Source organism: Lytechinus pictus, chromosome 1 (assembly GCF_037042905.1).
Source record: "Lytechinus pictus isolate F3 Inbred chromosome 1, Lp3.0, whole genome shotgun sequence".
NCBI classification, from domain to species: domain Eukaryota; kingdom Metazoa; phylum Echinodermata; class Echinoidea; order Temnopleuroida; family Toxopneustidae; genus Lytechinus; species Lytechinus pictus.
In genome coordinates, this window is record NC_087245.1 from 22,666,115 (window position 1) to 22,692,173 (window position 26,059).

The 26,059-nt window shown below is 37.3% G+C and overlaps 1 protein-coding gene across 1 annotated transcript; it reads left to right on the plus strand.

Annotated features, from left to right (window-relative positions):
• Positions 1 to 10,541: 10,541 nt before the first annotated feature.
• Positions 10,542 to 22,617, plus strand: LOC129264581 (kielin/chordin-like protein). Its single transcript, XM_064099765.1, has 7 exons — positions 10,542 to 10,756; positions 13,704 to 13,819; positions 14,701 to 14,786; positions 15,794 to 15,896; positions 16,461 to 16,639; positions 17,128 to 17,259; positions 22,522 to 22,617. The coding sequence occupies exons 1-7, from the start codon at positions 10,542 to 10,544 to the stop codon at positions 22,615 to 22,617; spliced, it is 927 nt and encodes a 308-aa protein (XP_063955835.1).
• Positions 22,618 to 26,059: the final 3,442 nt, after the last annotated feature.

Genomic DNA, 26,059 nt, shown 5'->3' on the forward strand with positions numbered 1-26,059 from the left:
TTCATCAGCTGCATCTGAAACAAATCTCACCACATCATTAATGCTTGGTGAACGTCCCTGCAGACAAATGTCCTTCACAGATCTCAACCACCGACTTCTAAGATGGTAAGGAAGTCTTTCCACAATCTTTACAAGCTGGTGCTGACTTCCTATTTCATTCATCATGCGAAGAGCTTTCAGTGTCTCATTACATATCCGCAACTCATCAGCAAATTTTCGAAGGCCTTTCTTGTCATTGCTTCGAAAACTTGGTCAACTGTTAGCTTTCTAACCCACGCTTCAGAAATCTTGAACTTGTTCCCAAAACGCTCTTCTAACAATGCGAGGGCCTTGTTATAACCTTCAGAAGGGTCCATGACCATACAGCTTTGAATAAGGTGTTTGCTTTCACCTTCGCAACTGTGATAAAGCTTTAGTAACTTTGTGCCATTATCTAGCGAGGATGATCCAATGAGGTTGTCAAAGGAAGTCCTTAATTCGAAATAACGTAAAGGATCACCATTAAATTGAACAATGTCCACATTATTCAAGCTGATCGCTTCTAGCAAACGTTGATTTACCAGCAGTACTCATCGTAATTTCCTTGTAGCGTACAAATTCAGAAATCAAGGTGAGGGATGATAGGCGACTATCAATTGAGCACTGCTCTGGAACTGTAACTACCTTGTAGCGTAAGAACTTAGAATACAAGGTGACGGATGAGAGACGACTATCACTTGAGCATTGTTGTTGAACTGTAAGTGACGTTAATACTTCTATTTCCACAGACAACCGTGACACACAAACCAGCCCGGTTGAGAGACCATGCAGCGTTAAATGACGCAAGGTTCAACCTGCAGTTTAATGAAACCATGAAACCAATGAAATCATAAATAATCTCATATACGAACATGACAATATCCTTCTCAATAACATTCATGTACTATATAAATCGCAGGTATAAACAACATAATCTATCCTGTTTCATCTTTGTTTCTTGTTTATGCATCAATATATGTAACAAACAGTTGTTGAAGGAAAATGAAACACTTGAAACCAGCTGAATCCATATCACAGAGAAAAATCAAAGAAACATATTGTTAAAAGTTTGAGGAAGATTGAATGAATAATAAGAAAGTTATGAGCATTTGAATATTGAGATCACTAATGCCATGTAGATCCTCCCATTGGCAATGCGACCAATAGCTGTGATGTCACACACGTACAACTCCCTCATTACTTTAGTACTTATTTCACTTATATTCTCACTTTTATAGAGTCTATCACAAGGTGAGGTGTTCTCTTTATGAGATGACAAGTACAGAGGTTTCACAATATTATATCATTGATGAATCGTTTGTCATATGATTAGAATGAGCAAAAAGAGATGTTTTGGGGTATATTTTCAGCGTCCAAAAGGGGAGAGTTGTTCATCTGTGACATCATAGATCTTGGTCGCATTGCCAATGGGAGGATCTCCATAGCATTAGTGATCTCGACATTCAAATGCTCATAACTCTTCTATTGCTAGTCCTATTTTACTCAAACTTTTGTTGTTCTTATTCTTTGATTTTTCTGCTTTCACAAAAGCTCACTTGCTCCAAGAGTTTCATTCTCCTTTAAAGAAATTATGTAATGTCAATATGAATTGTCTATGATTCTTCATTATGTAGCTATATATGTCACCGATAAATATTCGTAATTCTCCCCAAAACATGAGCAAGCAAACAAATACATCAACCATTGTACCATCCTATTAAGCTTTGCTTGGCATTACAATTATAAACAAGAAAAGGTGCTGACCTAATTAAATATGCGCACTGTAACCGTTAATTGAGCACTCAACCTATTGGCTATGCAAACACATTAATCCTCAACTTCAATCTATTTTGTTATCAAACTGAAGCTATTCATACCTTCAGCTTCAGCATATAACATGCTAGCTCATAAATGTTCATTACATAAATCATCTGTACTATTATTATTTATTATTATTATTTCTCCATGTTGTTGTTGTTGTTGTTGTTGTTCGTTTTGGGCCCTAGTAGTCTCCTCGGTAGACACTTAGGCCCGTATTCTGATAGCAGGTTTAACTTAACCCTAGTCTAAAGTTAACCCTGGTTTAACTAAACCTCCTCTAAACCTCACCTCTGGTCTAAGTGTAGTTTAATTATTTTGGTATTCTGATAGCCAGGTTTAACTAAACCTGGGTTAAACCCGGGTTTAAATTCTTTTTGGAAATAATAATCCTCTTTTAACCAAGACTAGCACATTTTTGGTAAATTAGTGCTGCAGAGTGCAGGGATGACTGCAACAAAGTTGAAAAAATGTCACTAAAGTTGTTTTTTCTTAAAAATTTGGAATTTATGGAAACTAATTACAACTATTGTAGTGAAAGAAAAGCATTCATCACCCATATATGGTAAGAAATTTTCATTCAGATTATCTTTATATTTTTTAATTACTAAAACATTTCAATCCCAAACCGAGTGACCTGCATAGTTTTGTGTGTATCAGTCCCATTGATTGCTTTTCATGTTTGTCAAAATCTAAATTGAATAGATTCACCTCACCCACTCTAGACTAGAGTCTAGACTCTAGTCCTATCCCTAGATCTAAAACAATAAGTTAAGAGGTCGACATCTTTATGCTAACTTTATGTAAGGGGAAATTTTTGTAACTTTTGAGAGTAGTCTTGGGTCTAACATTAGGCCTAGGCTAGTATAGTTAGATGATAGATCTAGCTTAGGCCCAATTGTTTGGAGGAGAATTGAACATTGTTTTGACTTTTTTTACTTTCCTGAAGCAAACCGTAGTCTAGTGGAGCAACCGAGACTGAAGCTACATTATAGTCATATTTATAGTATTGGTCTAGGCCTAGAACATCATTCAGGAATTAGGCTGGCTTAGCCTTGGGACAGGGATAGATATAGATCTATATTCTAACCTTAGTCTTAGTTAGAATCTAGTAGTAGAAATATAGATCTGATTTGTCTTAGACAAAAAGCTTCAGTCTCTGTATTGTTCCGCTGAGTCTATGATGAGTATGACAGTCTACGTTGCCGTTGGCCTCTCTCACCAAGGCAATGTGATATGACAATAAAATGTCAGAATTTTTTCAATAAATCTCCAGAAACGACGGTTATTCCTGTCTACAGTGTTAGATCTGACTATCGCTATGCATTGCCATTGCTTGCCAAGTAACTAGGCCTGGCTAAAATAAATGACATCTCTCTACTCCTGTTTTAGGTCCATATCTGTTTCTTTGAAGAGTTTTTATTTTATTTAAATATTTTTGGGGACTTGTTTAGGTTTCCAGGTCCAGGACTAAAAAACAGGCCTAAACCTAGACCAACAACAGCTTAGTCTTGACTAGACTAGGCCAGGCCTAGATTTATGTAAGAATTTAGATCTAGGCCTTACTTACGTTAGTCTGTGCTATCTAGTCTACTGACTTACTGTATGATCTACATGTAGAATCTCTAACGCTGGCCTAGTTCTAGACTAAATAACTTAGACCCTATCTAGATCTAGAACTAGATCTGTATCAATCTAGGTCTACATGTAATAGGTCTAGATCTATAGAGATTTGTAGACTCTCAATTTAGATTCTAAATCGAAAAATAGTAAATGTAGGCTAGTCTACAGTAGATCTACTCATCTAACCTTAGGCATGACAAAAAAAGTAGGCTAGAGATCTAACGGATTATTACTAGATCTAAAGAATCTAGATCTAGGCCTAGATCTAAAGCTAGGGACTGTAGTTCGAGATCTAGAGGTCTAGCACCCCCCTTAAAACTAGAACTAAGCCTACAGCTACATGTAGTTCTCTATGTAGCCAAACAACAGTTAGCATTGACTATTGTCTTACTCTTATTTTGGTGTGTGTAGTTACCATACAAACACATATTTTGATGAATGAGAAAATGTGTCTTGCAGATTATTTTACCTCAAAACCTATGTGTTCTAAATTTCATGAGCATAGGCCTATGTCATAAAATGAAGAAGTTCAATCCACGAGATGTGTTTACACATTTATTAATTTAATATGATGTTACCATGGCAACAAAGTTTCCAACACACACAAATATATGTCTTGCAGATCTATACCTCAAAACCAATGTGTGAGCCGACTTTTATAAGAATTGGTTGAAAAATGAAAACTAATGAAGGAGTTCAAACCGCAAGATTTTCACCTAATTTCATTATGTAATATGTTGTTACCATGGCAACACGATTTCTGATACACCCAAATATATGTCTTGCAGATCTATACCTCAAAACCAATGTGTGAGCCAACTTTTATAAGAATTGGTTGAAAAATGAAAACTAATGAAGGAGTTCGAACTACAAAATTTTCACCTTATTTTCGTTATATATGTTGTTACCATGGCAACACGATTCTGATACAGGCAAAAATATGTCAGACATCTTTACCTCAACATTAATGTATGTGCCAAATTTTTAAGAGAATTGACCAGTTGGAAAGTGATAAAGTAGTTCAAATCACAAGATTTTCATCTAATTTTTTAATATTTGATTTGTTACCATGGCAACATGATTTTTTTTTATAAAGACATAAAATATTTTTTGCACATCTTCACATCAAGACTAATGTTTGTACCACATTTCATGAGAATTGGTTAAAACTTAGGAAGTAGTTGGAATTGCAAGATTTTTACATAGTTTTTGCCATAATATACCGTTTCCATGGCAACACAATTTCCAACACATGCAAAAATGTGTCTTGCAAATCTTCACCTCAAGACTTATGTCTGTGCCAAATATCATGAGAAATGGTTTGAAAATTATAAAGTAATTAAAACCACAAGTTTTTCACCTAATTTTCGATATTTGATATGTTACCATGGCAACGCGATTTTTTATATACTTTAGGCATAGAATATGTTTTGCACATCTTCACATTAAGACTAATGTATGTGCCAAATTTCACGAGAATTGGTTAAAAACTGAGGAAGTAGTTGTAACAGCAAGATTTATGCTTAGTTTTTGTCATACTATACCGTTACCATGGCAACACAATTTCCGACACATGCAAAAATGAGTTTTGCACATCTTTACCTCAAAATCAATGTGTTAGCCAACTTTCTTGAGAATTGGTAGAAAACTGATTAAGTATTTTAAACGGCAAAATTTTGAACCATAATATACTGTTACCATGGCAACACAATTTCCGAAAAAGGGAAAAAAAAATTCTTACACCTCCTTACCTTGAGACCAAAGTGTGTTCCAAATTTCATGAGAATCTGTTAAAAACTGAGGAAGTAGCTCGAAATGCAATATAGGCATAAATTCTAAAAAATTGTTGGCCATGATTTGTTGGATTTAAACCAGGCTTAAACTACCCCCTGCGCGAGTTTAACTTTTTGAGGATTTATTACCACACTTAGACCAGGGTTAACTTAAACCTTGCTATCGGAATACGAAATTTAAACCTAGGTTTAAATATGGCAGTTTATTACCACACTTAGACTAGGGTTAAGTTAAACCACGCTATCAGAATACGGGCCATAGTGTTGAGAACTCAAAGGTAGAAAAACTGCTAGGTAATTTCTCCATCTACGTCTTTACACCTATCATCGCTTTGGTACATGTCCACGTCTACACATCTTCGCTACAGTACAGCCAGGAACACTTCCCTGGTACAGCAATACACGTACATTATACATACATAACCCACACCTGCACAGATTGCTTGTGAATATCAAATATAATGTAATTGTCAGGAACTGCACTACGGAATATTTCAACTTAGTGAAAAGGAGAAAAAAGAGGAAAGGGGAGAAAGAAAAAAAAAACACCAGGAAGAGTAATGAAATTAAACAGAAGAAGTCTATACAAAAGAGGGATCTGTATCCTGTTCCTTTATGTGAAATCCATATTATTCAAATGAATATGTGTTGCCCCTATTAAAAATGCCCTAGCGCGGCCTTGTGCTTTAATGGTTTCTTTATCTCTCTTCATTATTCCTATCATATATATATATTTTTTTTTTGGGGGGGGGGGGCAGATAAATTGGCATTAATTTGTGTAAATAAAGGAAATGGTATTCACAAAAAAGATTGTATCGCAGTACTTTCCATTGTAAAGATGCATTGAAGCAGTAACATGTTAACATTACTTTACAATAACATAACATGCAAAAAATAGTTCTGACGAAGCAACGAGAAATATTTCAAGTATTTCATAAAAGTGAGGGAGTATAGAGACAATTTTACGGTTACTATTTAGTTATTATGAGGAGGGTTAAGGGAGGAAGTAAAGAGGAATAGCAAGAGGAGGGTAAGGTGGTGGTAGAGAAGGAGAAGGAGAAAGAGCAAGAGGAGGAGGAGTGAGGAGAGGAGTAGGAAGTTGGCGGACGAGGAAAATAGGAATGTCACTGAGTCTGGAGAAGGAACTCGTAAATTCATTTATAAACTCGGCTCGTAGAGATATGAGCAGTCCATCCGTCATGTTGTAGCACGGCTGTCCCAAAGCTTACGTGATTTATAACCTACACTCCGCCATGTTGTACTTTATCTTCTCCAGATAATCAGATAGTGTTGCAGAATATACGAGCTTTGAAGATGAAAAGAAATTTCTTGAAATAACGTTTGGGTGCAAGGATGAACTTTGGTAAGGATTACCAAGTTCTTGGAGCGAAGCATGTGAACACTGGTAAATATACTGGTTAATCCTTACCAGTAGAGTATTTTTCGAGGATGGGGTTTACATTTTACCAACAATACTTTTAGTTGATCTTCCCAAATTTCCCTATATACCTGTAGACTGCATTCATGCTTTACAGTTGGATTGCTCTTAGATAAAAATAATAGTTCATACTTGTATAATAATTTTCTTTGTTTTCAGTTATTCTGTTTTTCTCTTGTTGGAAAATTGTAGATTAAAATTTATATTCCGAATTGTTTGAATTTAAAAGGTTTAAATGAGACACCACAAAAGTGAAGTGATATAAAAATTAGAATAGTAATGTTTTTTTCAAATTTATCCAGAACATAACTAACCGTTATGTATATAATCTTCGTTTAATATTATTTGAATTATGTTTACGAGGACTTTCTTAATATTCCTACGAATCGGAAAAGACCCATGTTTTCGATAATTTGACCAAGTGAACTTCAAATTGTAATTTCTCTATACGTTCATAAATGATGTATCGCTACGTCAAGCTTTTTTTTGGTAGGCTTTTGCTACCCATGTGGAGTTGGTCCTCCATATTGCATTGGACCTTTAACTATACATTAATACCTTTATACACCCCACTCGCAAACCATCGATCCTATGACGTCAGTTACAAGTCCTTTAATATCAAACCGTAGTCGTAGATTTAATGAAATGTATACAAGTGCAACGGAAAAACATGCAGCATCATTAGATGAAAACAGTTTCATTGCACGATGAAACGGTGTTACTTTCTTTACCTTGTTGTAAACATGATTATTGGAACTTTGGGAATATTAACGCCTTAATGTAATTTCCTTAATGTTTTCAAAATCAATCTTGCTAACTCATTTGAGATTTAATAGTTAAGGCAAATAAAGAAATCCAAATTGTCTTTTTTTGTCAATATGTTCATATCTTCAGTAGATGTCATAAACATTATTCGTCGTTGATTTCCGAAGCTCCCATATTCAGTTAATACATTTATCATTATACGACGGAAGGTAGAAGGGAAAGATATTAAAATCTAAATTGATCTGCGCATGCTCAGTCCTTAATTCAAGAGGACTGGGCATGCGCAGATGGTATTTCATTTGAATCTACCGTCATTTACTAGTATCGGTGAACACGAGTCCGAGTTTCGGGTATTGGGATAAGGATAATATTTGTGTAAGGAGAATGGATTCGTGCGTGTGTTTGTGTGTGTGGAGTGTGTACTTCGACCAGTGCGTGTGTGTTATCGAGGAAGGGGTGTATGTAGGCCTATTGATTAGATATTAACACTCCCTATAACAGTTTTTTAAACGTTTAGGCCTTGGCCTCTCCTTTTCGGTCCTGTCGTATAATTCTGTCATATCTGTGGACGATAAGAGTGACGTGTGTGTGCGTATGTGCGTGCGTGAGAAGGAAAATGTATTTTGGTGTATAATCATTTTGATAAGAAGTGACGTGTGTGTGCGTATGTGCGTGCGTGAGAAGGGAAATGTATTTTGGTGTATAATTATTTTGATAAGAAGTGACGTGTGTGTGCGTGTGTGTGCGTGCGGGAGAAGGAAAATGTATTTTGGTGTATAATCATTTTGATAAGAAGTGACTTGTGTGTGCGTATGTGCGTGCGTGAGAAGGAAAATGTATTTTGGTGTATAATCATTTTGATAAGAAGTGACGTGTGTGTGCGTGTATGTGCGTGCGTGAGAAGGAAAATGTATTTTGGTGTATAATCATTTTGATAAGAAGTGCCTTGTGTGTGCGTATGTGCGTGCGTGAGAAGGAAAATGTATTTTGGTGTATAATCATTTTGATAAGAAGTGACGTGTGTGTGCATGTATGTGCGTGCGTGAGAAGGAAAATGTATTTTGGTGTATAATCATTTTGATAAGAAGTGACGTATATGTTCGTATGTGCGTGCGTGAGAAGGAAAATGTATTTTGGTGTATAATCATTTTGATAAGAAGTGACGTGTGTGTGCGTATATGTGCGTGCGTGAGAAGGAAAATGTATTTTGGTGTATAATCATTTTGATAAGAAGTGACGTGTGTGTGCGTGCGTGAGAAGGGAAATGTATTTCCCTTCTCACGGCCGTGGCCGAGTGGTCTAAGGCGCCTGGCTATACATAAAAAGTCCGGGGTTCGATCCCCGGCCGCGGCACCTATGCCCGTGAGCAAGGCATTTAATCTACAATGCTCTTTTATCCTCCTTTCAAATAAATGGAAATGCTATATGCATTATTGGTAACTAGGTGTGAAAAAAAAAGATAAGCCAAATGTATTGTATGTGTATAACCATTTTGACCTCATGTTTTTTTTTCTCACAACGCTCTCTTTTAATACTGTACTGCTTTCACGGTGTTTCATGTAGTGAGGGCTATCCTACGGATTGTACAACATACAAGTTATTCCATATAGCTATGTACTGCCTGGCATCATTAATCTAATGACGTCAAACCTGTTTACACAAACAACACACATCGAGTGAAACTTTTATGAGAATTAATACTACCAATTAGGTAAACCGGGTAAATAAGTATTTTTTTTCAATTTAAGTTACCCAGTGTGCCCTATTGAAAAAAAAAATGCTTTTCCCTACAGTTTGGGTAATGTTTTCGCCGTTGTGTTTTTCTTTATTCAAATCAGCTTAATCTTAGGGTGTAGTTCCTTTAAGGAGAATAAGTAAACTTTGAGATCTTTATGAAAACTAGAATTCATAATGAAAAGATTGTGATGTGATGTGATGATAGATGCACTTTCGTCATATCATGGATAATTTTATATTTGTAGAGAATTATAAGAAATGCTTCTTTGACCAACAAGATCATATTTAGAATTGACTCTGTTTGAAAGAAATATCTATTCAAGGGTTAATTCAGTCACTATACATGTATATCTGCTTGTACCAATCATCTTAATTCATTTGTTTTATTTGTTATCAGTCCGTTTCGCGGTAGAACGTTAACCGCGGGACAAATAACAAGTCCACTTATTCCGTAGAGTTCTAGTCGCAAAAAATCAATCTTACTAGTTAATTGGCTATACCCCGCATACACGCACCAGCCCAAACTAATGCACGCCACAGCCAGACATCATATGCCTTAACGGGCATAACATGTTTATAACGCACTTGATCAAAATACCACAAGCGAAATATGAACCAAGCTCAAAACACTGGTATAACTGTGGCAACTCAACTATATTGCCGTATAATTATTTGTCCTACTAAAAAAACCGAGTAAGAGAGTAGTTTTGCTTTTCGACTATTCTATGCAAAAAAAAAGTTTGTCGGTGAAAACTTGTATCCTTTTAATCAGTACGTCAGTAAGAAGATCCCTTTGACATGTTTGTAAATCTTGTTAGAACACTCACATTGACCCTCGGTGACATCATTACAGAATGCACATTTAAGTACGCCATCAATAAATAAATTGTCAAAATAAATATGTCCCGCGGAGAGCCAGGGGCGCATTAGAAGTTGTCGTTATGAATTTTAATGAACTGTACTTAAGATCGATGACGTATTGACTAATCCAATGGAGATTCAGTTATGTAAACAAGAGGATCTCCGATCTCTCAGCACCACTTGCATGACTAGGAGTATCTTTACCATCGAGAAATAATGAATGATTGCTTAATTTAGGTAAGCTTGTGGCAACACTTTTTACAAACACAAATCGATGGATTTGTAATGGTTTTTTGCTATGACTTTGTGACGCATATGCCTAAGGACGCCTAGTTGTATAACTAATAAAATCGAAGGCATTGTTGTCCTACATGACCCATCTCTGGACAGTAGATTAGGCATATCTGGGTGCCTTGTATTTTTCTTATTCCTCTTATACTTGATGCAAACTTATCCAACTCACCCTTTTCCTAAAAAAAATCACGATAATGATTGCTTCCATGGGTATTGGGACCATCATGACCATAACTGCCACCACCATCACCAATACCACCCCACCATCGCCAGCGCCGAAGCCTTCATCACCAACACTAGACAATACCACCACGACTACCTTCGCCAGCAACTTCTTCGCAATCATGATCATCTTTAAACCGAGAAGGATACCAATGTCGCCAAACATGGATTCTCATCGAGCACGAGGGTGCACGGCAGGAAATAACAAAAAATATATCAGCTGATGAAGGAAAAGATGAAGAAGAAGAGAAGAAGAAGAAGAAGAGGATGAGGAGGAGAAAAAAAAGAAGAGGAGGAGGAAGAAGAAGAAGGAGGGGGAAAAGAAGAAGAGAAAGAAGAATGAGAAGAGAAAGAAGAAGAAGAAGAAGAAAGAACAGGAGGACGAAAGGGGGATGAGGGCAAGGAGACAGTGACAGAAAGAGAGACAGGCCTATACGAATGCAGAAACAGAGAATGATATAATGAAATTAAACGCCGAAAAGGGTTAGGATAATGGTATATGATAATTCTAATGCTTAACAAATATCAAAGGATCAATTGATCAAACTGAAAAGAGGGTTGGAATTTGGAGATGGGGATGATAATGGTAGGTGGCGGAGTCGCGTGCAAGAAATCCCACAGTCAGGAATAATTGGAGATGGTAGGAGAGATATTGCTGCCGTGCTTGCACGACTGCTGGGTTTTGAGAGAGACTGCATCCTTTGGATATTGATTTCTTGATTCAATTTACACCGGTCGATATTTCTCTCCACACTCCTCAGCTAATTGGCCTCAAGCCCACGTGGAGGATACTTGAAATCTATCGCTAGCATCGACAGGGCGTAGCCACGGGTGAAGGGGATGGGGGAAAGGTTCATGTACACTCACCCTATATCATCCGTTGGCAAAGGGTGTGCGGGAGTTCATGAACTCAGGCCCCCTCCCCATCATCCGATGGTGAAAAATTGAGGTTTACTCCACCACTCATCCGAAACACTTTCTTAGCTTGTTTCAGTATGTCTGTATTTTTTGGTTCTAATTATATGGTACACATCTTCCCTTGATTTGGCAAATGTATTCATCACAATGTTTTATCAAGACAAAACAAAAGAAGCGCAGAAACCTCGGAACAACGATGGGCAATGAAGCTAACGCTGAACAATTCTGAAGTTGATAACAGCATCAACTTTTTATTCCTTGAAATCCTGAAAATTACACAATATGAGAGAGAAAGTAAAATATTCTACAATGGCTTATAGATTGATAGTCTTCTATTGGCAGTATTATGAACCTCCAGGTGTTTTTTTTTCTTCATCTCATACAGTCACATGCAGCGTTCCTGCAGACAGGGGTGCAGTTCCTCGGTCTGCCATTCATGTTATTCATGTATCAGTTATGTTTCATTTGATGTCACAAAAGTATGATGTATTCTCCCTTGCCAATCACCCCTGCAATTGTGAAGTTATACCACACCTGCCTCCGCCTGTAGCTGTGTAAAAGATTACGACGCAATGAACACAGAGAGTAATCTAAATAAGTGCAGCAGTTTGAAATCGAATATGTAAAATAACCACTACATGTAATTACTGTTTTAATGATTTTGTTCGTGTCGACATTCTGGTAAATTGTACTGACCAATAAATTGCGAACATATCATAAAGAAGCATGCAACAATGATTCGTTATACTTTTGAAACAAAAAATACATTTTTTTTTATAGGCGCATCTGCCCCCTTTTTATTCGCAACAACCTGACAACCCAATCACATGCGTCTTGATTCGTCTCTGTTTGTGCTAGGCCAATCTCTGATAAACAGGAACACTGCCGTCTTGCAATATCATCCAAGATTTAAACATATCAATCACAGACATATCAAACCAACAAGAAGATAGAGAGAAAGAGAGGGAAGAGGAGGGGGGGGGGGGGTACCATGATCTGAAAACTAGTTTGTGACCACGACAGGATTACCGCTTTTCGTGAAGCTGTTTCTACGATGACTTCGAGACATCTCCGCAAGACGTCTCCAGGAGACTATGCGGTTCTTCGGGATTGAAGAAAGAAAATGACCCACAGACTTGTCTGATGGACCCCAACAATTCCCTATGGTTTCCCGTCGACGTTTCCAACAATTGCAAGCCCGTAATTTTTTCGAGAGTGAATAGATGTCGCGATAGGGAGCTTTCTTTCGTGATTAGACGGTAGCTTGAAGATACAAGCATACTGGAATGTAATCGCGCTTGAAAGCAAAAAGCGGATGACGCTTTTTTTGGTTTAACCTTGAAGATGGAGCTCCTTCATGCGCACAGGGACTGTTCCAATACAGTTCGTGTGAATTCATATGATTCTTCTCCATCATCTCTGCGACGTCTACCGCTAGAGACCAAGGAGACTGGCGAGACGTCGAAGGAACTTCTCGAAAACGTTTCAGATGCGTGACACCTTTGTGATAACTCAATATATTTCCTCACACGTTTGATCAGGGCTGTTAGAATGCTAGAAATACCGTACTTGTATGTATCTTATCCAGTCATTGAAAAGTCACCAGCCCCAGCCATGAATAGTCTCCTTCCGTTATTCTATATCCCCGTCTATATCCTCCTCAGCTCTTGTCCTGTCTCTTCACTGACTACATGAGAATGGTTTGCTCTCTTTGCCTGTTTGCCGGATGGGCAACCGAGAAGACAGGGAACGGGAAGAGGGGAAAAGCATATAGCAAGGCTGAGAGCAAGAGCAAGAGAAAACGAGAGAAATAGAGCGGATTGAAAGAGAAAGAAAGAAGGATAGAAAAGTGAAAGGAGTAGGACAAGGAAATTGTGAGTCTCATCTACAGAATGTTCCTTATTTTCAATGTTTATATTATCAGAAATCAAGTTGCGGAAAATTCGAAATGAAATGAACAAAAGTGTGTAGACTAATAGACACCCTAATCCCATTGCTCATGTTGAATCTCTCTGAGTTTGAATCAGTGCTAATGCTACCCCCCCTTTCTCTCTCTCTCCCCCATCTCTGCCTTCCCTTGTTTCTCTCTACATCCCACTCTATTTATATCATTCTCTCCCCTTCTCTCTTTCTCTCTATCTCCCTCTCTCTTGTCATTTTTCTGCTTTCTTTTACATACTCTCTTACTCTATCCGTTCTTTCTCTTACATACGCAGGTTTATCAATGTCTGGGCGATGGAAGGAAGGGCGAGAATTCTGCTTCAAGTCTTATCTATAGCTGTGTTCTGCATATCGATCAGCCGATCTCAAATAGAAAATACTTCATCGCCAGGTAAGAGATCTATACCAGGGGCCCGTTTCATAAAGAGTTGCAACTGTTGTAACTTTCCCATATGGCAACTACCATGGAAACCTTGATTTTGATTGGCTGCTAAGCCCTGTTGCCATGGTAGTTGCCATAATGGCAAAGATACAACATTTGTTACTCTCTATGAAACGGGCCCGGCCAGTTTTGTGATTAAATGATTTCGAGAAAATAGACCAAGCGAGGCAAAAATAAGAGAGAAAGAGGGTCACTTTTAACATAATGATTTGTATAAAAGACTAATTTTGTTCTACCAGCCTGAATATAAAAAATACATCTATAAGACTATAACGATAGGTATATTTCCAAAACGATAGGTATATTTCCAAAAAATTACCCAAACAATGATTTTACAAAATTGTAATCTAAGTGAGATTCGGTAGTACGAGCTTTAACCACCTTTCCCCAATCCTACATCTGTACAAAAGGGACTTACAGTAGATGTCTTAGATTTCTAGCGTTAATTTGCACTAATGAGGGTAAAATTTTCTCTTGTATTCCAAAATGGTCGGTGAAAACAGCTCTGGCTCAGATTGTATGAATAACTTTGTAATTATTATTTTATGTCTTTATGTCCAAAGTTATAGGTAATTTTACTTAGTAATCAATTTAAGCGAGTATTTGGGGGAGGGGCTTTAGCCCTCCCCTCTACCATGTCTGCCTCACCTGTAAGGTCTACCCGGGTCAGCGATGAAATCCTAGCCCCAATTTCACTGTAGACGTATGCCCAAGTCTTTGGGATACTTGAAAAATGAATAATCATGTTATCGCTATATGGTTTTTATCTGAAAGCTTTCATGTTCGCCATGTCACGATTACATGTGTTTTATTTAAATCATTTCAAACAGCTCAGTGCCACTTCGAAGGGAAAGATTATCAAGAGGGAGCTAGATACAAATCACAGGTCGATCCTTGTATCAGATGTAGATGTAAGGTATGTTCATGGTTCTAACGAACACGACGAAGTTGTTCTTTTTAATTAAAAGATGCCTGGAAAGTGGTGAAATCGTCAAGAAATTCATTTTGTGATGAATTCTAATTTCAGAGCTTTGTTATACTTTTAAAATCACAAAACTTGTGAATTATGCTTTAAGTATGCAGTATTACAACTTTAATTGTTGAAAATCACCAAAGTAGAACTCCTCCTCCTCCGATCTTGGTAACATTCATGTTCATTCAATGGTGTCATCTTGGTACGATTGTTTTTTTTTTTCTTAACTTAGTATCACACCCACTTCCAACCGATGGGTTGTATTTTTACAAGAGAAAGCAAAAAAAAGATTAGACATTTAAAAAAATGAAATGTAATTTAGACCCAGGCGGATCCAGAGGGGGGCATTTCTGGCCCGTGCCCCCCCTCCCCCCACCCTTGAGAGTCGTAGTAAATATTTTTAATGTAAATATGTCCTTTATACACAAGTGAGCCCCCCCCCCCCTGGAGAGTCACGGGAAATATTGTAAATATGTCGCTCATACACAAATGAGGACTTTTTTTGGCTATTGTCAAACTTTGCTTGGGAAAATGTGTCGCCCTTTTGGAAAATCCTGGATCCGAAAAGACTTCCCCTCTAGTTGTAAAAGCGCGCAAGTCAAACCCATTTTACATGACGACGCATAGCTTCTCTGATTGTTCCCGTCCAGATAACGACCTCCTTCTGTTAACATTCATGATCTGCATTCAAGCAGGCCCAAGAACAGATCTGCTTGAAATACTTTCCTACGTTGGATGATTTTCTTACAGGGTGGTGAATCTTAATGTTCTTTAAACAATAAGAGAGAATGTAAAGCGGGGGAAAGCGCTGAAGTCAAGCCCTTTCCACATCACGACGCATTATCTTCTCTGATTGTTACCGTACGGATAATGACCATCTTTTTAACATTCATGTTCTGCATTCCAGTAGGCTCTGTTGGCAATACTTAAATTGAATACTTTTCTTACAGGATGGAGAATCTGAATGTTCTTTAAAGGCTAGGAGTGCATGTAAACCGGTGACATGTGAGAATCCCATTATCAGCCCAGGAAAATGCTGCCCAAGATGTCCAGGTAAGTCTCTCACTTAACTCAAATCTGTTTTTCCATTTTCCAGAACTTGCTTCCAAAACTACAGAGACTCCGGATACATTTCATCACTAAAAGCGGCTCTACGGTGTCATGGAAAATAATTATGTATAGGCCTACTCGAAATATTTAATTTTCCAATTAATTTGCCCGCTTTCTGAAATCACATTCTACTATGTCCACACACAGTTAGCGCCCTACTTTTTGTATGTCACTCGCTGTCTGGATTCGTTTGTTCTCCAAAACACTCTACATTTTGAAATCTTGCAAGCGCTGAAGGTCATCGGACTATTCTCTCCCTACTATATTAAATTAGCATGACAGGACTTCAGTATTTTCAATTATAACTATTCATTTTTACCCGAATGCGATCAAGAGACCGTGATAAAAATGATTAAAGGAAATTTTCAGCGAACTGACGACACACTAAATAAAGACTCTGTGTCGCAGTCTTCACTGATGCTGACTGTCGAAGTAGAAAGTGGCAGTGGGTCTGACAAAATCATTCACACGTTGATATAATGAGAACTCATATTCACCCATGCTCAGGACCAAACTCAAGGCACAAAGCAAATCCAACTCCTCCACCGACACCAGGGGAAGGAGAAGGAATGACCACTGTATCTTCTTCTGGCTCTAGCATCTTGATAATGAGATTACCACCACCACCAATTATACCACCTCCTCCCCCTTCCGGAGTCCTTGGTTTTGATTTTCATAACGACACAGTAAGTAATATAATGCTTTGATTAGTACAAGTACAAGTATAACAATAAGTAACAATTTCGTTGTCTCTGACAACTGTCCATCTTTCTGCCTCCCTCTCTCTCCAGGGTGATTCTATTATTATTATAATTATTATCATTATTATTATTATCATTGATTATTATTATTATTATTATATTATTATTTTTGATATTATTATAATTTTTATTATTATTATTGTTATTATCATTATTATTATTAAATAGTTTATCATTTTTACTATTATTGTTATTGTTATTATTATCATCACCATCATTTCGTGATCCAATTATTACTTTTGCCCCCTCCCCCATTCTCAACACACCACTATTTCTGCAGTTGTATCATTATGTGAAAACTAAAATTAAACCACTTGTTTTTATCACTACTTTAATATGACTTCTATTCGATTAAAGTGCGATTTATCGTGGGTGATTAATCAATAAACCTGTCTAATGATTTTATAAAACAGTTCATTCCAACAACCATGATGCCTCCAGCCCCACCATCACCACCACCGCCACCTCCACCGACAGATCCAGATACGACGACGACTACCATGCCGACTACCACAGATGATGGCGTGTGTACCATGTCATGCGTGGTATGTAAAAAATATTTCAGTGATTACTTCAATTCTGATGGTGTTTTGGATAAGTCTATGTTCCTCTTTTCTTAACTGTTGTTTAAAAGGCGTTCGTTAAGCACCATGAATGCATTTACAAAGCACAATGAATGAAACGATAAGAGATAAATAAATGGAGACTAAGGCCGATGAACTTAAGCAGTGGAGGGACCGGACAAATCTGGGAGAAGGACAGACGAAGAGAAAGAAAAGGGAGGAAGATGGAGAAAGGGAGAATAGAGAGGCTGGGGGGCACCATCCCTCATCCAAAAACAGACAGGTAGACATACAGACATGCAGAGAAAGAGTGGGGTAAAATTTTTAAAGTGAGGGATGTTGGCTCACTTGACTGACTTTCGAATATACAGTACAGAATCCAAATTAAATGACTGGATTTGATTATGAATCCAAGGAGTTTTTAGAGATGGAGTGACCACGAAATGCAAATTAATTCATGTACATAGCTTCAAATTTTTAAAGGAAAACACAGGTGTATTGTTTGGTGTTTACCTTTGATGCCGCCAGTTTCATGGGGAAAAGTAAAAATCGCTTTGTGTAAAAAATGAAGATAATTGGGAATATTTCTAGTTTTATCTGATTACAAAATGTGAATTTTAAACACATGACGAAATATATCTCAAAGCATTACTATGGCCTGAAACTGGGCAAAATTATGGTATGGTAACCCGATATGGTAATACTTTGATAAATGTGAAAACCCCTTAAAATTTGACAATTCTTGAGTCAATATTAGCAATTTCCAAACACTTCCACATGACAAAAATAAATAAAAATAAAGATTAGTTTGAGGGAATATATTTTTTTGCTTGCTTTCTTTCGTTTACTCTTTCATTATTTTCTGCTTTGTTCCTTTCATTTTTTTTTTCTGCTTCATTCTTACCCTTTTCTGTCTCCTTTCTTACCTACTTACTTTCTTTCTTCCTGTTTTATTCTTTATTCGTACCTGCTTTATATACTTGTTTTTCTTTACTTACTTTCTTTCTTTCTTCCTTCCTCCCTCCCTTTCTTTCTTTCTTTCCTTATTGTGCACGTGTCTCGAAATATATAATAATCAGTCATTGCGTATAAAATGCCTATTGCGCCAGAAACAGTGTACGCGCTTTGCCCATGATATTCTCTTGACATAAGGAACGCTTCTATTGGTTAAACTGACAATATAAAGCGCATTTTGATTGGTAATATCTTAAAAATGGGCGTGTTGAAGATAAGAAGGAGGCAGTCCTTACAGAGATAAGAACGCGTTAAGAAGATTTTCAGAATACCGATTTGCAATGATTTTAGCGTCTTCTTATCTCAATGAGATAAGATAAAAGATAAGAACAAAGATAAGAACGTTTTCAGAATACAGAAGACTTCAAAACATCGCATGCGGGATGTACCGGGTCTGGTCCGAGCTCGGACCCTCGCGCGCATGCGATGTTCTGAAATCGGCAGCGAATTATTACGTGTGAGGAACTTCATGTTGGCTCTAAATCATCAATTTTGAGACTGATAGAAGCATGGAAAAGAAATGAAACTTTGTGTAAAGTAAGAATATTAGTTGTACTTGTTTTTAAAGATCGTGATGTTGCATTAATTTTGTATTTTCTCCCCATAAAATCCCACCTTTTGTCACTCGGAATATCCGATCGAGTTCATGGTCTCGAAGTTCGGGTAGGTGAAGCGTAGTGTAGCGGTAGTGAAGTGGAGTGGAGCCTGCACGAACTTCGCTCGAGGTAACATAACCCACACCTGCACAGATTGATTTCAAATTTAAACGTACCATTTCTACTCTTAATATTCATACATAGAGCCAACATATTTCCAAGTTATCAATACATATAATTATTGAAACCTTAAATACAATGATAATTATATATTTTGTACTTACAACATTGGGCTCATCAAAAATCAGAGTGAAATTAACTTATTCAAATTTCGTGCAACATCATCATGTCCGAAAAATAGGGCTCCCTCTCGAGTCAACTACAATTTCCAAAGAAAAAATGTATCTCTTAGAACTGTCGACATAAACAAATTATGACAAATTTTGGCCTCTTTTTGCCAAGCAAAATAAATATATATTCCAGCAATTTACAGAGGGGGGGGGGGGGGGGGGGGAGAAAGAACATGCAAAAGATAAGGAAAACATATTTATCTCACTTATCAAAAGTCGAGCGCGCAGCGCGAGGTAAAAAAAATATATTCAGATCTGAAATTTGCCATTCATGAAGAGCAAATGTATCTCATCATTTTTACATTCAGACTTAAAATGGGGACATGATTATTTAAGCACTTTTTGTAATCATGAAAACATGCGTTTGTCGCTGATGAAATTATGAAAGCTCGAAGCGGGAGGAAAACATTTTAAACAACATGTAAACCCCTTGGACGGGGATTATGTACTACTGCATAGAACAATCTGCGTGCGCCGGGAAGAGTGAACACATAGCCCCTAAGCAAATTACGTTTCATCAAATTTTGAAAGAAATCGCTTTTCCCATTGATTCTCTTTCTTTCTCCCTCTTTCTCTCCTTCCCCATTTTTGTGCCAGCCAATGGGGGGGGGGGGGGGGAGTGCCCCTGTGTCCCCCGTAGCTACGCCACTGAACGACATAAGTACGTGGGGGTCGAAGGTTCCCAATCGGCTGGCAAAAAGGGAAAAGGAAGAGAAAAATTGAAAAAAATGGGGAATGATGTAAACAGTAATAGAAATCATTTTTTATATATTAAAAATAGTCGATCAGACGCAATGATCATCAAAATTCATTTTGAATAAATTAACAAATAAATTTGCTTGGCAATCCTGGACCCGTTTCATGTCACCACTTCTTGAATAAATTGTGACATCTTTTCACGAATTCATCTTTTCCTCACTGGAGGAGATCAACCTGATCAAATATTTATGCCAGTGCACGTTCGACCATGCCATATCGTTTTTTTTTATAATAATTTATTTGAAATGCAGTGCTCTCACATATTAAATGTCATCATTTGGTTCGACTATGAATATTATGACATGCAAAATGACCTCGAAATTTTGAAATCACAAACTCCTAAAACTTGAAATTGGAATTGCAATAGGAGCGTGTGTGTGTATTTGAGTTTTGTCAGACGTGTATCAATCAGATATGATTATTTACGTCTGGGACCGACCTTTAACGTCACCATCCGAAAGACGTGACCAGGGGCGGTATTCTGAAAACGTTCTTATCTTAATTTTGTTCTTATCTACGTCACGTTCTCAAATTGGTATTCTGAAAACGTTCTTATCTTTTTCTTATCTTTTGTTCTTATCTTTTTCTTATCTTGCTTTCCATCGATGCTGAGCGCGTAAATTTATAATTCGCGCATATGATACAAAAGCGCGCTAAAAGATAAGAACAAAATAAAGATAAGTGGTATTCTGAAAACGTTCTTATCTTTTTTCTTTCTTATCTCTTTTCGATATTTATGATAATATTTAAGATAGCTAGAGGGTTATCACATCTTACGCTGTCCGTCTTCTTTCTTGCTAAAAATCGATGGCCACTGGTAGTAACAAGTATTCCTCCCAACCTTTCTTTCATTCACCCTTTATTTTGCCTGTCTCTTTTTTCTATCCCTTTTTTCTTTCTTTCTTTTTTTCTTTATTTCTTTCTTTCGTCCTTCCTTTCGTTCTGTCTTTCTTTATTTCATTTAGGCCTATTTCTTTTCGCTTTTTCTTTTCTATCTGTTTGTCTTTTTTCATTTCTTTCATTCTTCATTTTGTTTTGTTCTTTTGAATCTTTTAACTTCTTCCTTATTTTTCTTTTGCGTTATTTTACTTATTCTTTCTTTTTCATTTTTTAAATTGAATTTATTTCCGTTAAAAACAAATAACAATACATATAAAATTATACATGTGAATTGATAAATGAAAAACGGGAGGATGGCCCTGCTCAGCAACATCAATCATGGTGCTGCTGGTCTACCGAGGGGTCCTTCCTTTTTTATTTTTCCTTTCCGATTTTTTTCCTTTTTTTCTTTCACCTTTTCTCTCTTTCTTTCTGTTTTTTTTCCTTTCTTCCTTCACTTTATTTATTTTTGTAATCTTTTTATTTCTTCATTTTTTAGGGTAAATTATACTTTATTTTCTTCTTTATTCTTTCCATTAATCTTTCTTCATTTTTTCCTGCCTTTTTATTTTTCCTTTCTTTTTCCTTCCTTCTTTGAATTTACCTTTCTTTTTATCTTTATTTAGTTTTCAATTTTGCTTTACTTTTCCTTTCATCTTTTATCTTCCCTCTCTTATCTTTTTCTTTCTCTCCCTCTCTTTCTTTATTTGTTTTCTGCATTGATCCTTTTATTTTTTAATTTCTGCTTCATTCTGACCCTTTTCTGTCTTCTTACTTACCTACTTACTTTACTTCTTTCTACCTGTTTTATTCTTATTCGTAACTGCTTTCTTTACCTTTTTTCCTTACTTTCTTTCTTTCTTTATTTTGTGCACGTGTCTCGAAATAATAATCAGTCATTGCGTATAAAATGCCTATTTCGCGCAATGCGCAAGAAACAGTGCACGCGCAGCGCCCATGATATTCTCTTACATAAGGAACGCTTTTATTGGTTAAACTGCCAATATAAAGCGCATTTTGATTGGTAATATCTTAAAAATGGGCGTGTTGAAGATAAAAAGGAGGCAGTCCTTACAAAGATAAGAACGCGTTAAGAAGATTTTCAGAATACCGATTTGCAATGATTTTAGCGTCTTCTTATCTCATTGAGATAAGAACAAAGATAAGAACAAAGATAAGAACGTTTTCAGAATACCACCCCAGGGCTCGAACCTCTGCATCAATTTGTAACTTCCCCACAGCTTGGATTACAGGCGCACGCCACAACGCCTAGTTGTGGCGTGCGCCTGCAATAGGAGCCTAAATTAGTTCCATATTTTATACACCGAATCTATCAAAATTAATAGTTAGTAAATCTATTTATCAGTTGGAAATGGTAAAATTAATGAAGTGAGGAGCACTCGTATTACACGTGAATGTAGATGTAATACCAAACGTCATAGACAAAAAAGTATGTGTACCTTCGGTATAATCAAGAAGATCTCATTTGAAACCTCCTTGGTATATATTGTTTTTCCCTGCTTTCCAAAATAATACGAAGAGCGCCCTCGATGATGAGATGATGAAGAGCGAACAGTATTCAGCTTATAAGAGATTTCCTTCCGGTATATGATTCGTATTCAATATGAATCTTTCGATATGAACAGGGAAGTGGGAGGTTCCCTGATCTGAGAAAGCCCTGTCGGGTTCTGTTCCATTTATTATCTCATAATAAGAATATCCGGCTCAATTACACAAATTAACAGTACGCAAGAGCATCAGAACGATTATTATTACCATCATGGGTTTTATTTACTACGGAGAAGAGATCGCAATCGTGTCCAGCACAAGGCCCGTTCGACTTGATATTGGGGTGCGTGCAATGAAAAAGAACACACCTGGGAGCCACTCATCCTGGGCAACTAGATTGATCATCAAGCGCCTCGATGGACCTAATGAAGGACCGGTGGAGGATAATCACGAGGTGGGAATATTCAGTGAGAACAACGAAACCAGGCTAGATGTTGGTTCTTGGTCTATGAAAGAAGAGGTGCCTTCTAGTCATGCAAGCTGGGCAACTGTTCTCAAAATTACAACCGTCAAGGGCAACAGGGGCCGGAAAAGGGACAAGAAGGGTCGTCAAGTTGTCCAGTACGGGGATAAGGTTGGGATCTTCTCCAGCACTGCCGATTGTCGTCTTGATATTGGTTCGGACGCAGTGAAACCCATAAGTAGTAGCCATGACAGCTGGGCTACTCGCCTCCATATTCAAAAGATCCATGAGACAGAGGATAGTGGTATCGCAAGGAAGTTTATCGACGAGTGGCCACATGCTACGATTCATATCCAGGTCTTTGACGATCGCGACCACTCCGGTCTGCCCGTCAGTGTTGCCAAGAACCTGTGGAATAAATCGGGGCTGCGTCAGTACAAGGAGAAGAGAGAATCCTTTGATAGCGACGACTTTAGCTATGTCTACAAGGGAGCTGTGTCCAGATACGCGCACGATGAAGCGATGGAATGTCCTTATGCTGTGGGCATCGTCTTTGGGAAGAAGTCAGGAGCAAAGCATGCTTGCAACGTATTCCTTGATGAGGATAACAATGTGAAGATTTTGGAACCACAAAACGGAACCGTTCTTGATGGGGCAGAATGGGACTGTACACCATATTTTGTCCTCATTTAGGTTTCCATCATTGCAGATATATAAAGTAACTAGGGGTCTATACGGGAGGCAGTAGGGTTCAAATAAAAGAGCCATGATTGCTGACAAGTTAATTGGCTCACTCAAAGAGGAGACAGGTGCATGTGATAATGGTGAAATAATCCCCCTTTTTGAAAATCAACATGATTGAACCAGGGAATTATTTGATCGAACCATACTGCAATTGCGACTTTGTTGTCAAAGCGTCAATAAAGAGTTATTTAGTCTTGAACTCTCGTTGAAATGCTCCCCAGGGAATGTACGTTGTAAGCGGGCATGCCAGGATCTGATGACCGGGGTAATAATAAATATAATCTGTAAAGCACTCAGAGACGTCGTTAAGCGCTATCTAAAAGCGGATTATCATTATAATTATTACTATTATTAAAATTACGTCCATGACTGGCCTTAATGGTACATCTTTTCAACATTACAGCCTTGCCTTGAATTATTTGTTTATGTTTGACCAAGGTGCATTATGATCCAGATACCAATTGGAGGATGCATTAACTGATACCATTTTATGAAAGAAAAATGTGGATCTTGGACGAAGACATGTTTATCACGCGGTTTGAGCCTAAGATAAATAACTCATCTGCCCCAATGAAGATAATAATTTATGATCATATCTGTCTAAATTATGACGGACATAACAGTTTGGTTTGTTGTTGTGTTCATGTTAGAATGCATAGCCATGGAATGTATCGATATAGGCCTTATATTTTTTCAAATCATGCGAAAAGCGCTCTGAAACCGTGTAGTGTTTAATAATTCTGTTGACAGGCTGTAGGGAGCAATAATACCCTATGGATGTGTTAATAAACCTCTAACATAACAGACATAGACCAACCTTTTTGGCGTCGTTTATTGCTGTAATAAGGGGGCTTCAGGTCCGCATAATAAGATACAATTTATGCCATTGACATAGCAGCGCAACTGACTCATTGAATAATTGTTTTTGTTATTCTTTGAGAGCCCCCAGTTATGGCCGTTATAAGATTCATCTACATATATATTTATGGACATTTAAGCTTTGCGATATTTGCTCTCATCAGACTACACCGCACAAATGAATAGAATAGATCATACACAACAAATAGATATAACAAAAGAGAATACAAAGTTCGACCCTAAAATAGTGAGCGCTGTGTATTTACCCCCTTTTCTATGTATGCATTTGTGCATCAATTCATTGATTTATAGGTGATACTCTGATGAGTGCACGATGCAAAGCTTAAAGGAGGAACTCCACTCAAAATACAATTATTTGGACAATAAGAGAGAAATAAACGGAACATAAATGCTGAAAATTTCATCCCAATCGGATACAAAATAAGAAAGTTATCGCCAAGGAGTTTTCTATTCATTGTTATTATCATCATTATTTTATTATCGTTATTTATTATTATCATCATTAACTATATATTAAATATTCATCCTGTTGATTTATATTTTCAGTGCAAATATAATATCATGCGTGACGTAGCATTAATCAATGTTCCCCAGAGCTATCCTCTGCCAAACGTTGCTAAAGCTGTTGTACATGTAATAGATCACACACACTGACACACACACAAACACACCCTTATACACGTCCAATCATCTTGTCATTTTTTTCGCCTAAGTATTTGGTGCAAGACACAGTAGTCATGTTAAGGAGTATAGATGCCTGGTTACATTTATATATATATATATATATAGGTGTTATATTAAATTATCAATTTCGTAATTTCTTTGTTTATGATGTGGAAATAACGAAGTAACTTTCAACTTCCAGTCGAAAAAAAAACGTTTATTGTCGTTTGTCTGTTTTCCGCAATCATTCACACCTGTTTGAAAAGTGACATTTTCCATTTTCCACACTAGGCCTATCGCGTAACTCGTTAATGTGGGAAATTGTCATGAATATAAATGAATGTTCAGGTGGAAGTATGTCGTGCTCCCAAATTTGGGTTGATGTGATCATGGCAAGCCATTATAAACGGAGGTATACTACCGGACTTTTCCAACTCGTTGGGTATTCATGCGAATTAAGCGATGTTCGACTTGCCGATTTCGTTTCTCGTAATTTTTTCGGCTCCACGACGCTCGACCGATTCAAGAACATAGATAATGTTGTCAAATATGCCCTTCGTGACAATAAACAACCAAGAATTCTTTGTCGAAAAATGGTTAATTAAAAGAGCAGTTTCGACTCGGACAAATGACATATTTGCAATTTGCGTGAGCGCCAAAACTTTGGACGAACCTGCTGTTCCGGCCCACCAATTTTCGAAAAGACATCCCAGCTGGTCTTTATCATTTGACGGGCATTGTCAATATATTTACTGTGTTGTTTAATCTGCTCTGCATCGCGGCGCGAAAACTCTCTAATCTGACGATTTTAAAAGAAAACGTTAGTTTTATTGTTATCAACTGATAGTAGATACCTATAATGATTAGAATATTTAACAACTTAAATCAGATTACATTGCCTATTTCGTCGACAAGAGTCCGAACAA